The 13510-nt window shown below is 41.4% G+C and overlaps 1 protein-coding gene across 3 annotated transcripts in view; it reads right to left on the bottom strand.

Moving 5' to 3' along the window:
• Positions 1-824: 824 nt before the first annotated feature.
• The window catches only part of DZIP1 (DAZ interacting zinc finger protein 1), a 50163-nt gene continuing 37477 nt past the window's right edge, over positions 825-13510 (bottom strand). For all 3 annotated transcript variants that reach the window (XM_042255011.1, XM_027973718.2, XM_027973717.2), the window contains 7 exons: positions 10432-10594; positions 10012-10141; positions 9364-9417; positions 6891-7087; positions 5222-5352; positions 3877-4054; positions 825-1900 (listed from right to left, as the gene is read on the bottom strand). In XM_042255011.1, coding sequence (XP_042110945.1) covers positions 1824-1900; positions 3877-4054; positions 5222-5352; positions 6891-7087; positions 9364-9417; positions 10012-10141; positions 10432-10594 — 930 coding nt within the window. In that variant the 3' untranslated portion in view covers positions 825-1823. The remainder of the gene's footprint in view (positions 1901-3876; positions 4055-5221; positions 5353-6890; positions 7088-9363; positions 9418-10011; positions 10142-10431; positions 10595-13510) is intronic.

A 13510-nucleotide genomic window follows, 5' to 3' on the forward strand; every position in this document is an offset into this window, starting at 1 on the left:
TGTATTGAATTATCACAGCTTCTGAAGAATTTAGGGCGAGAAGGAGTCAAAGTACAGAAAAACTGTCAAGAGCCAGAAAGAAACATTAGCCGTGTGTCCGTGTCAGGAAATATAAGGCGATGGTCCAAAGGAAAATGAGCAATTCTAGTACAACCTAACATGACAGGACTAAACAGAACATCAGCTTTTGCGACACAGATGCATAAAGACTTGGGTTACTTAGGAGACAGTCATCATATTTCCCCACTCCTTGCTGTTTAGGAGTAAAGACCAAGCAGACCCAGGACTTGGGAGTTGAGGCCTGGTTTAAAACCTGCTTTTGTCATTTTTCTAGTCATACGGCTTTTGGCAAGTTACTGTATAGCTTAGTTTTTCACATGTTTAAGAAGAAGATGAAAATAACATGTCTCAAAGTTGTTCTCATCAAATAACTAATAATGTACATTAAAACAGAACAAGGAGCTCAATAGATCTAAGTGGATAAGTGAGTGAACATAAGAGCCCACATGCCTTCTTAGGCATTGTTGTAGGTTACTTACCTGTGTCTTACTACAGTGAAGATTTGATGCAGGGTTTATTAGAGCTTTTAGAAACTTACATTCAAAGCAGGTATATTTGCAGTAAATGGCCTTTATGGGAAATTTTTAAAAAGGTAAGTGGCCCACAAGTAAAAAGGACCCTAGTGGGGCAGAAACAGATAAAAGAAAAATTGCTCTTTTAGATCAGCATGTTACATGGCATGGCTACCAAGACAAGCTTAAATCCTTGAATGAGATGAGTTTAACTTGAAATCAGCTCTAATAACTCAGCCACAGTCACAAGGGTGTCACTGAGGGTTTTACTTGAAAGGCTGACAAAACAAAGAGAGGTCCAAATCCTAACAGACCATTTAGTTAAAACAGTACTTTTTGGGGGGAAACAAAAGTAGAGATAGTACCACAAAGTATAAAAAAAATGCAAAAAACAGTTTATATGAACATGTTGACTATTGATAATGTCACTGTTAAGAATATAGCTAAATTAGTTTTGAGGTATTTTCTAATGCGGAAAGGGCATTTTAAAAAAGTAAAAAAAAAAATACACATATGAATTCAGGACTGACTCTATTCTATTCATAGTCTGATAACTGATATTTAAAATGGCTACATTTTATTCATAAAATATCCAAGGTCAAGGTTATGCTGCAGAAATAGTATTTTTAAGTTCTAAAACATGCTTACAGTGGCCCAAAGCTGCATATGGTAAAAGTACTTCCAGAAAATGTAGTTAATATGGGCATAACTATATTCTTATTAACTCTAAACTTACTTCTAGATGAAACATAAGCTGTCTACTCTTAAAATTTCACTGATTTCCACCAATTCCATTTTAAGGATACTAACAGAACTTTATAGTGAAACACTTCCAACATGACAATGTACATAAGAAAGATTTTTTTTTTAAGTTTAAATGCAAACTAAAACCAGCTATTAGTTAAAAAAATTCACTTAAAAATTAGTTGAAAAAAATACACCTAAACACTAGAGTACTGTTCTGAAGAAAAAACTTTTTATGACTTCGGTTGACACATTATTTTTAAGCAGCAGCAGCATTCTTAAACACCTTTATATGCTTCAAAATACTGTTGACAATTTGTGTGTATGTGTTTTTAACACTGTATTAGGTGCCATTAAAGAGACTCTTGTTCTCTGAGAGCCGGTTTCCTTGTTATTGCAGGAGATACTGTCAGGCAGGACAATCATAGTTGCGTAGGCAGTGCTGAAATAGCACGATACCAAATACTGCTGAAGTCTGGACGGACCTCCTGACGCACAGGGTGACGGTTACACGTCTGAAGAGTCGCTCCATTCAGTCACGGTTACTAAGCTGCTTTTCAGTGTACTGGACTCATCCTGAGGTCCTGTGTGGGAGACAGGGAGGGAGGGAGGGGAGGCCCCAGTGATTAAACAAGCACATCGTCCAGCCAGTAAAAGCTCCATAACTTCACACTGTAATTCATCACTCGGGCCTGAGTCGGCTTGCCAACCCCACCCCCAGCTCCCACAGGCCGGGGCAGGACGCCGCGGACCATCCCACCACCGAGGGACGGCCCTGTCTCTAGGTCAGCCTCACAGGGCCCTCGAAGCTTCCACCCGGCCCCCACCTCCTGGCATTCAGCACAGTGCCTGGAGGCGGGCAGCCATTAAGAGAGGAGAATAAAATTAACAAGCCAGGGAGGGACTACATGCTAAAAATAGGTTCTCTAGCATAGATGAGCTAAAAGGTAAAGTTAGATCAAAAGTGCCTTGAGCCACTGAAACAGAGCACAGAGAATTCCACTTCAGCGTGACTAGGGATGTTTTCTTTGAGGGGCGTGGGGTCATGGCAGTGGCAGGAGGAAATGTACTCAGGGCATTCTGAGTGTCCCGTGTCCTTCCACAGTCACTGGAGCGTAAACGCGTCTTTATGATGAGGATGGATGCTGAGACATAGCACAGAAAACTTATGACGGTGCCAGAAGAGGTCAGTGTTAACAACTGACACATTGGAGAGACGAGATCAAGTGAAGACACAGGCAGCAATGGTTCATCTTAGAAATGCGGGGTGCGGGGTACAAGATCCTGCTATAAACAGACCAAGAGATGTGCATGTATTCATTTAAAATTATAGATGGTGCGGGGGCGGGGGGGGGGACTAAAGTACTGAAGAGGGGGCATGAGAGGTGCAGGCAGTGGAGAAGGAGCCAAGTCTTCATCTGTCGTTATCAGCACCTAGAAAGTTCACGTCTAAAATTGCTAAGTCTAGAAACAAGTCTGAGCCGGTTACTTGCAGGGATATAGGATGGCTAGGAGGAGGCACTGTGTGTATGTGGGGTGGGGTGGGGGGTGAGGGGGGACGTGGAAAAGAACTTCTCTGATTCAAAAAAATACAAATAATATTTTCTGATTTTAAAAATTAAATGTGTTGAGAGGTTAAGCGACTGGACTTATTATCCAGACTCTAGCCTGGGTGGATAGGATCAATGGCAGTAAACAGCTTCCCTGGTCCTTCATTCCACTGGCTACAATGCTCCAAGAAGAATCTCCCTTGGAAGAAAATAACAATATTTAACACGTAGACAGATGAATACAGGAAGACAGGAAAAAAGTGGCCTCATTTAGGTATGTATCAGAAATGTAAATTTCTAGGAGGCATTTCGGAGAAGGCAATGGCACCCCACTCCAGTATTCTTGCCTGGAAAATCCCATGGATGGAGGAACCTGGTAGGCTGCAGTCCATAGGGTCGCTAAGAGTCGCACATGACTGAGCGACTTCACTTTCACTTTTCACTTTCATAAACTGGAGAAGGAAATGGCAACCCCCTCCAGTGTTCTTGCCTGGAGAATCCCAGGGACTGGGGACCCTGGTGGGCTGCCGTCTATGGGGTCGCATAGAGTCGGACATGACTGAAGCGAGTTAGCAGCAGCAGCAGTAGCAGGAGGCATTTACATGAAGAGTATTTGTAGGGCACTTTCAAAATTAGATATTTAAAATTTTTAAAGATAAAAGATTAGACACTGAAATTAAAACTTAGAAAATTAGTAAATAGATACTAAATCAGTAAGTTGTTCACATTCAGTCCTTATTAAAATAATGTTTTTTAAGTCACTCAGTTGTGTCTAACGTTTTTGTGACCCCATGGACTGTAGCCTGCCAGGCTCCTCTGTCCATGGGATTTCCCAGGCAAAAATACTGGAGTGGGCTGCTATTTCCTTCTCCAGGGGATATTTCTGACACAGGGATCAAACCCATGTCTCCTGCTTGGCAGGCAAATTCTTTTCCGCTGAGCCACTAGGGAAGCCCATTAGGGTAGTCTGGTATTTATAAAGGCTTCTGGTAGACATCAAAGCTGCGAACCTTCTCCCTTGAGTCCTTTCGGGTTAGCTGCACCCCAGGCATTTGGCACTTGAGTAGAATTTGACTCATTCTTCACAGGTGGAGGAGGTTCCTTCTGTTCTCTCCCAGCTTTTCTTCCTATAGATCTGTCTTCCTCTAAGGATGATATGTCCCAGTCATCATCATCCACATCTGTACACTAAAAAAAAAAAAAAGCGGAGAATAATGAATGTTCCCTAAAGAAACCATGTGTGTTAGAGCCCCTCAAACAGACTGGGCCACTGACGCTAAATGGTAAGAAGTTGGGAGCCTCAGAGGGTCTCTCATCATCTCCGAGGGCGATGAAATGGGTTTGGAAATCTGTGCTTCGAAAGCAGAGGGAACCACCTCTTTTTGTCTGTTGCCGTGGAAATGTATGTTTCCTACGCAGCAATCGTGAATTTAGAAAATTCCAGAAACTATGTTGTAAAGTCAAGTCAGGATGCTCCCCAAGGAGCAGTCAGACCAGCTCTGGGGCTCTTACCTCTGTGATGCTAAGACATTTAACTGCAGGAGAGATCACACGAGGGCCCTGCAAAAGCGGCCCCGATGGGAAAGACTGTGTATTTCTCCAGTGCACCTTTTAAGGAAGACACAGTGGCTCTTGACTGATGTGACTTTTTGTCATTTGGGGCTTGTGTAACACAAATGGCACTAACTTATGAAAGTAGTTGGACAGAATGCTCTGGATTCCACAGATGAGCAGAGAAGAATTAAATCTAGTGTAAGTGAAAAATTAAAGAAACAGCAACTACTACTGGAAGACCCAGTCAACAAAGAGAAGCCCACCCAGGTCTCCATCCACAGGAGCACTTCCAGGGCCTGGTGCCAGACCTTGGAGTGTATCCGAAGTCTCAAGGAGGAGAGCTCGGCTTTGTCCTCCGCCCGGGTCCTAGTCTCTAAAGCATGTCTTATGGACTCCAGCTGCCAAGTGGGGATAAACTCTGAAAAGTCCCTATTTTACTTCCAGGTCATGTCTTGGTAGCAAAAAGATTCCTGGACTCAGATCTGAAAGTCCAGATTCTGTTCAGTCACAAGTTTCTGTGAACAAACTACCTAATATCTGCCAGTGTCAAATAATACACGTGACGGGATTCTGAAAACCTGTAAAACCTGATAAGCACAGGATGTATTATTACCAGTTATCCTCTCAGTATCTTTGATTCCCTATGGAAATGCAATACTGAAAACAAGATAAATTAAAAATCTCAACCTCTACTATACTAATAATTGTATTTGTTTTACATTTCACTACAAAATACAATTATTATGATATATTCATTGAAAGATAAATTTGTGTATGTTTAACAAGTAAAAGTGACTTCACCTTTAGATCTTCTTTTAGTTCTTTTTTGATGAACATGTCAGCAACATTAATTCCACCAACTGGCTTATTCATATTTCTGTGATTTGAAACCGTCTTTTCAACTTTTCCAGTTAATGTTTTAATGGAGGTTCCTATAGGACCCATAGAAAACAGGTAAAGTTTAAAAAATTAAATCTTCAGTTCCAAAATAATCTTACAATGTGAGAGAGACTGTGTGTCAGTCGCTCAGTTGTGTCCGACTCTGTGTGACCCCATGAACTGTAGCCTGCCAGGCTCCTCCGTCCATGGGATTTTCCAGGCAAGAATACTGAAGTGGGTTGCCATTTCCTTCTCCACAGAGAGTCCAAGCATCACAGATAATGCCATTTAAAAAATCATGATCTTTTAGACTAGAAGAATAACATTTTTATTTTAAATCAAAAAAAGGATGTCATTCAGACTCAGGATCAGAAACTTTAATTTCAGTCAGGCAGCCTGTGTGAATGAATATTCATATGGTATTTTCAAAAGCAATTTTAAAAGTTATATTTTACATATTATAAAAATACATGGTATATACAAATTCTATACAATAAACTAATTACATCTGATATGTTTACATATCAATTAAGAACACACGATTTTTAAGTTGCATTAAACAGAGTTTCTTTCTTTTTTTTCTTAAATGACACTTTTGCCTCTTCTCCTTGGCAAATTATCAGCAATCACCAACTTGGACCTCACATTCCTTTAGAATTGCCCCATTTTCAAAAGGCAACATGGTGTGTTAGAACAGTTATTCTCAAAGACACACAGTATTAGGGATTGAATTGTGTCCCAAATGTGTATGTTGACGTCCTTACCCCCATTACCTCGGAAGGTGACCTTACTTGGAGACAGGACCTTTAAAGAGGTAATCAGGTTAAGGTGAGGTCATTAAGGAGGACCCTAATCTGACACAACTGGTGTCGCTGGACAAGAGTGGAAAATTTGGACACAAAGGCACCCACAGAGAAAGTCAATGTGATGAGACATAGGGAGGAGACAGCCATCTACATGCCAAGGACAGAGACTCAGGGCAAGTCCTCTCCTCCTAGCTCTCAGAAGAAACCACCCTTGCCACCTTGATTGTGGTCTTCCAGCTCCTATGAGACATTCTGTGGTTTAAGCCACACAGTGTGTGTACTTCATTACAGCAGCCCTTGCATTTGTTACTAGTATATCCAGACACCCCCAACCCCTTCCTCTCCTTCCACCTGAACATCAACTACTTGCTAAGCCCCTTCCATTTTTCCTCAGGTATCAACAATTTTTTGATTAACCCCATATTCTCTTTTCTGGTGGCTCAGATTGTAAAGAATCTGCCTGCAATGCAGGAGACCCGAGTTGGATCCCTGGGTTGGGATGATCCCCTTGAGAAGCCAGTGACTACTCACTCCAGTATTCTTGCCTGGATAATTTCAAGGACAGAGGAGCCTGGCAGCCTACAGTCCAGGGGATGGCAAAGAGTCAAACACGACTGAGGGACTAGCACTTTCATTTTACTTTCACATCGTTTCCTCGAGAACTTTCTCAGCTCAGATGCCCAGTATGGAGAGCTGAGAACCACTGTCCACAGAAGCACTGTGGTTGAGAACCACTGTCCGAAAATCAAAATTTCCAGATGGATTTTCAGTAAAGGAAAGCTTACCTGTGGGCTTGGGGGAAATATCAGAGTCCTCAATTTCACTTCCCTCGGTCCAGTCAGTGTCGCTTTTGACGACAGCGCTCTTTCCAAAACTACTCTTGTTGCTTTTAGACGACAGCACAGGAAGTACATCTGGGGAAGTGAACGCCTGGATGAGGTCGTCAGCATCCAGCTCCTCCTCGGAACTGAAGGGAGGAGTCCTAAACAAATCAAAGCCCAAACAGGGGGCGCTGTTTCCCTGTTTCAGGATTTACAGACAATATGGAGAAGGCAACGGCACCCCACTCCAGTACTCTTGCCTGGGAAATCCCATGGACGGAGGAGCCTGGTGGGCTGCAGTCCATGGGGTCGCGAAGAGTCGGACACGACTGAGCAACCTCACTTTCCCTTTTCACTTTCATTCACTGGAGAAGGAAATGGCAACCCACTCCAGTGTTCTTGCCTAGAGAATCCCAGGGACGGGGGAGCCTGGTGGGCTGCCGTCTATGGGGTCGCAGAGAGTCAGATACCACTAACGTGACTTAGCAGCAGCAGCAGCATGCCCCTTAAAGAGGGTGGAACTTTCTCAAGAGAGCCTAACAAACGCCCGTGTGGCCACAGAACAAGATGGCGGCCAGGCCGAGGACTTACTATGCAAAAGGTGGAATGGTCATTTCAAATTTACATCTGCCAACCACATGCCACATGGCCTAGATACCAAAGTGGACTGAAGTTAGGACATTACTCCTCTAAACTCAAATTTTGTATTTTTTTAATATTAGTTTTTACACACCTAAGAAACATATTTTATAGTGGAAAAAAATATTTCTGGGATAAAACTATGCTGTCTTTTAAAATAGTGTCATTTGCAGAGAGTCCACACGACTGAGGACACACACAGGCATGCATGCATTACTAACGAAGATCATGGCATCCGGTCCCATCACTTCATGGGAAATAGACGGGGAAACAGTGGAAACAGTGTCAGACTTTATTTTTGGGGGCTCCAAAATCACCACAGATGGTGATTGCAGCCATGAAATTAAAAGACGCTTACTCCTTGGAAGAAAAGTTATGACCAACCTAGATAGCATATTCAAAAGCAGGGACATTACTTTGCCAACTAAGGTCAGTCTAGTCAAGGCTATGGTTTTTCCTGTGGTCATGTATGGATGTGAGAGTTGGACTGTGAAGAAGGCTGAGCACCGAAGAATTGATGCTTTTGAAGTGTGGTGTTGGAGAAGACTCTTGAGAGTCCCTTGGACTGCAAGGAGATCCAACCAGTCCATTCTGAAGGAGATCAACCCTGGGATTTCTTTGGAGGGAATGATGCTGAAGCTGAAACTCCAGTACTTTGGCCACCTCATGCGAAGAGTTGACTCATTGGAAAAGACTCTGATGCTGGGAGGGATTGGGGGCAGTAGGAGAAGGGGACGACCGAGGATGGGATGGCTGGATGGCATCACGGACTCAATGGACATGAGTCTGAGTGAACTCCGGGAGATGGTGATGGACAGGGAGGCCTGGCGTGCTGCAATTCATGGGGTCGCAAAGAGTCGGACACGACTGAGCAACTGAACTGAACTGAACCAAGTACTTTTATATGAATACACACACTCATTTGTGTATCATGTAAATCATCACCTCATTTTAAAGTGAAACAAATTCAGAGCAGTATCCATTCATTTAAAAAATATTCACTGAGTACCTAAATTCCACACAATGTTCAGTTACACTACATCCCATGAAATAAAGCTCTTCCCATGAGATTATTACACGATAAGTGCTTCTGAAGGGTGAGTTATCATTTACAGTGTCTTTATTATATTTATTCTCTCTACTATGGAATTCAATTATCATAAAATTAGTTTTACTCATAATTAATAACAATGATATACCTACAACTTATTGAGTACCCACAAGTACCAAGCACTGAGGCCAAGTCCTTTTTATATGTTCTCATTTTAATTTGTAGAACTATCCTGTGAAAGAGGAAGCATCATCCCATCTTACAGATAGAAAAACTGAGGCTTAAAACAGGTAATCAACTGAATCAGTGTCACACAGTTAAGGAACGATTGAGATAGGGTTCTCAGTATCCTAAGCAAGCCTAAGAGAGTAAGGTCTAAGGCCGTTAACAACTTCCACAGGAAGCTGGAACACTAAAATTCTATCCAGATACACCATCATGGATCCAGCCACTAAAAAGCAACATCACGCATTCATCATGCTTATCGAAAATTACTAAACTAGGCAGGGGTGGGGGTGGGGAATAACAAACATGACTCAGGTGTGGTCCCACTTGTTAATGGAGGCCACAAATGATATTGACTTAGGATAAAGAAATGAAGGTGTAACAAAGGAATCACAGATTAAATATGATATGTAATAATTATGGTTCTAGTGAACCACAATGAACATACTAATTTACAGTAAAAGGAATGTTCAGTGAAAAGAACTTTTAAAAACCACCTTTCCCTGCTCCCTCAGTACTCACACAATAGTGGAAGACCTCCTGGGAAAATGATCTTCTGTGGCATTTTTCTTAACTCTAAAAGCAAGAGAAAAATATTTCCAGCATGAGCAAATCATGTAATTTAAAATAGAGTTCTATGGAACTGGTGATTTTTGCTTTCTCAGAGGGTGAGCACTTATGAATCTTCCTGAACTGAGAGAAGGGTAGGCATTCCAAGTGTGATTCTCTGTTGAGTCACACACTGCTGTGGGCTGAATGCTTGTGGCCCCCTAATATTCCTGCGTTGAAGCCCTAGCCCTCAGCGTGATGGTATCTGGAGATGGGGTGATTTGGTTTAGATGAGGTCATGAGGATGGGGCCGACGCTGAAAGGAATTAGTGCCCCCGTAAGTAAAGGAAGAGAGACCAAGGCTCTCTTATTCTCCGGCTCTCTTGTTCTCCTTGGCATATGAGGACACAGTAAGAAGCTGGCCATCTGTGAGTCCTGGGAGAGAAGCCTCCCAGAACCTGACTATGTTGGCTAGCACCCTGATCTCAGACTTCCACCCTCCAGAAGTGTTAGAAAATATATTTCTGTTGTTTAAGCCACCCAGTCAATGGTATTCTGTTATAGCATCCCAAGCTGAGACAAATATTAAAAAAAAAAAAAATTAGAGTTGAAAATACTCACTTTGGAATGGATGTTCTATCAGAAAAAACAGGTCTTTGTCTAATCAGCTGTCTGCTTTTGGGAGGAAGGTGTATTGCTTTGGGTAGTTCTCCAGTTGAAAGGGTGTCCATTTGAGAAGCACCATACCTGTCTGGAATAGTAGTGTCATTTGTGAGTCTCCACTGCATGAAAAGCAGAAGAAAATGCTACAATATTGTCTACATTGGCGCTGAAACAAACAAGCCCATCTCAAGGGTCTAGAGTCCATACTACAGGAGGTTTTTAATTGTAAAAATACAATCTAAAATGCAACATTTAATGGTTCAAACAGTAACAGAGTTGCCGATTAAGTGCCAAGGTTTGTGAACCATATAAAATCATGAAATGGTTGCTCTATCAATATTTCCGCAGACATGAAATGGCAGTGGGTGACAGTCTTACCTGTGGACAGCAGTGTTCTCTCTTCAATTTTACAGCTGACCTGATGTTCAAGGAATTCTCGAATTTGCTGAATGTTAGGTATTTGTCTTTCTCGCTCATGTCTTGTTGATTCTACAGTTCTTAGCACTCTATTCAAGTGATCGCTTGGAATACCACGTATATCCTGAAGGAACAAAACATTAAGTTAATCAATTATCCTTTGATGTTTTTCATTTCATGGATGTTTGTCTGCATTAACCGTGCCAATCTTTCGTCCTTACTGCTATATGTAAGATGGGGATATATAATACATGGTCCCAGCCCCAAAAGGAGCTCAAGGTGCAACGGGACACATAAGAAGCATGTAAGATTATACATGGCTGGTTAGGAATACTGTGCATTTGGGATCAGGACTGAATGCATGGATGGCATGTGAGTGACTGATTATGACTGATTAACCAAAAATGCAAGATGTGTGATAAACACTTAATGAATCCACAAGGGCTGGAGGAATTCAGAGATTCAGGCCATCAGAGGCATCAGTGGCCCAAGAAGGCTTAAGGTGGAGGCTGGGCTGTGCCCTGAAGGATGAGTAGATGAAACAAGTAAAAAGAAGGGTGGGATCAGATGGGAGCACCTTGTGGGGAAGGCAGGCGATGAGGCAGTGACAGTCAAGGTGTCCAGGGGTTAATGCTACAGAGGAACAGGTGAGGAGAGCAGAAAAGGAGACTGATGCCACAGTGAAAAACTTCAAGGCTAGTTACGCCACAGGTAAGAGGAAAAGCATCAGGCTTTCAATTATGAAAATGCCATAATTTAAGAGGTGATTTCAGAAAATTCTTCAGGATTTGAAAGGTTCTAAGAAAACCAGTTAAAGAGTGATTTATTCATGTATTCGATATCAGTGTCACACACACACACTCCCATCTCCTCCCTCACCTTTCCCTCAGTCTTCCTCATTCCAGGAAGTGGCCCCACCACCCATCCAGCTGCCCAGGGCAGAAATCTCCATCATCAGATCGACTGCCACCTCCAAGCAGTTTCTCTGACCTCAATTATTCAATCCCTTCTACTTTTCCTTCATTTCACATCCTATAGTCATTATGGATCTACCACCTGTTTGTGTGAGCAGGTGTTCAGCGCCTGTCTTCCTATACCCTGATGCTGGATGCAAAGACACAATTCTGTACAAATGTCAGTTCTTCCTAAATAATACACAACATTTAAAGCAATTCCAATCAGAATCCCAGCAGGGATTATTTTGGAACTGCAGCAGCTGTTTCTAAAGTTCACTGGAAAACAAAATACGAAAGAACTGCCAAAAAAAAAAAAGAAAGAAAGAACTGCCAAGAAATTTTTGAAATAAGACTAATAAAAAGGCATGGCCTGTAACACATACTAAAATATAGGACAAAGTTACTAAAATTAAACCAGTATGGTGTTAGCAAACAAATGTCAAAAAATTGAAAGGATAAAATTATTGAACGTCCAAAAATAAATCCAAATGTATGTAAAGATGTCCTTTATGATAAAACTGCTTTTTCAAACAAAGAAAGGGTGGGTTATTCAACAAAAGATATTGAAACAACTGGTCCAACTGGAAATAAGTTTAGATCTCCAACTCACTATTTCCAAACTTAATTGTTAAAGCCCAGATAGACAAAAAAGTAAACAAAAACCTATACATTCTATTTTTAAAAAGGGTGTTTTTATACTCATAGGATAAAAGTAAATGTCCCAAATGAAACATATAACCCCAAAACCATACGCAGCTGCAACAGGAGCTCTCACACACTCATAGGGATATTGTCAATGTTTATACTTTGGAAAGTTATTTGGCTACACCTACTAAAACTAAACATGTATAGTCTTAGAAATTTCAATTCTAGATATACATCCAAGAGAAAGGAATGTCCATGTCCACCAAAAGACAGTACAAGAATGTAAAGCCAAAAAAGCCCCAAACTGGAAATCCAAATGGCCCTCAACAGGAGAACAGATAAAATGTAGTGTATTTATACAACACAATATTACAGTACAAACTACTGTGAAATGAAATAATATGAATGAATCTTAAAGAAAAATCATAAGCAAAACAAATTACCCAAATACTACACGGTGTAGGATTCCACTCATATGAGGTTTAAGAACAAACAAAACTAAATGTGAATAGCCATTGCCTCTGGTTGGGGAGTACGGAGCAATATCGACTTAGGAAAGCCAAACAGAGTCTGCTAGGATATTGGAAATGATGGATTTCTTGACGTGGGTGGTAGTTACAGATCATGCACACACACCCCACATACATACACATCTGTAAATACACATCTTTGTATACACACATACATTCAGATACACACAACTGTATGCACATGTGTAGATACACATATACACGTATGCATACAGATTCATGCACCTATGCACACACGAATACACAATATATACACACAGATCAACATACACAAACACAGCACGTGCATCTGCACACATAAACGTGCATGCATGCATGCACACAATGCACACATGTCCATGTGCACACAACTGCATAAACCACCCACACAGGTACGCATACTTTTGCACTGCACATTCACACATGCACACGTAATATGTATACTCATACGCAGAAACAGGAATATATAAATTCAGGTTGTTCAATTCAGGTTTTGTATTTTATGTATGCAACCACTCAATCTGACAACACCATGAAATATAATTCATTCACCCATTCATTTAATAAGTGCTGCTGATTTTGTAATAGACATAGTTTGGAGCTAACATCAGAATGTAAGCAGCTCTGCAACTGCCTAGAGGCAAATCCTGGCTCCTTCATCACTAACGTGTGACCTGCATCAATGACTTCACCTCTGCAAGATGCAGATGAACTGATTGCCACTTACCTCAGAGATCAATCTCTATGTTTAAATGAGTTAACACTGGGAAAGCTCTCTGAAAGGTGTCAGGTACACGGTGAATGCCAGCAAAGTGTTTAATGAATCATGTCGCATTAGGCTCTGGTCTCCAAATATAACAGAACTGGCATGCCACCTCCTCTTCTCTGATCATTTATTATTTAGAAAACAAAATAAAACTAAACCAGTAA

Source organism: Ovis aries, chromosome 10 (assembly GCF_016772045.2).
Source record: "Ovis aries strain OAR_USU_Benz2616 breed Rambouillet chromosome 10, ARS-UI_Ramb_v3.0, whole genome shotgun sequence".
NCBI classification, from domain to species: domain Eukaryota; kingdom Metazoa; phylum Chordata; class Mammalia; order Artiodactyla; family Bovidae; genus Ovis; species Ovis aries.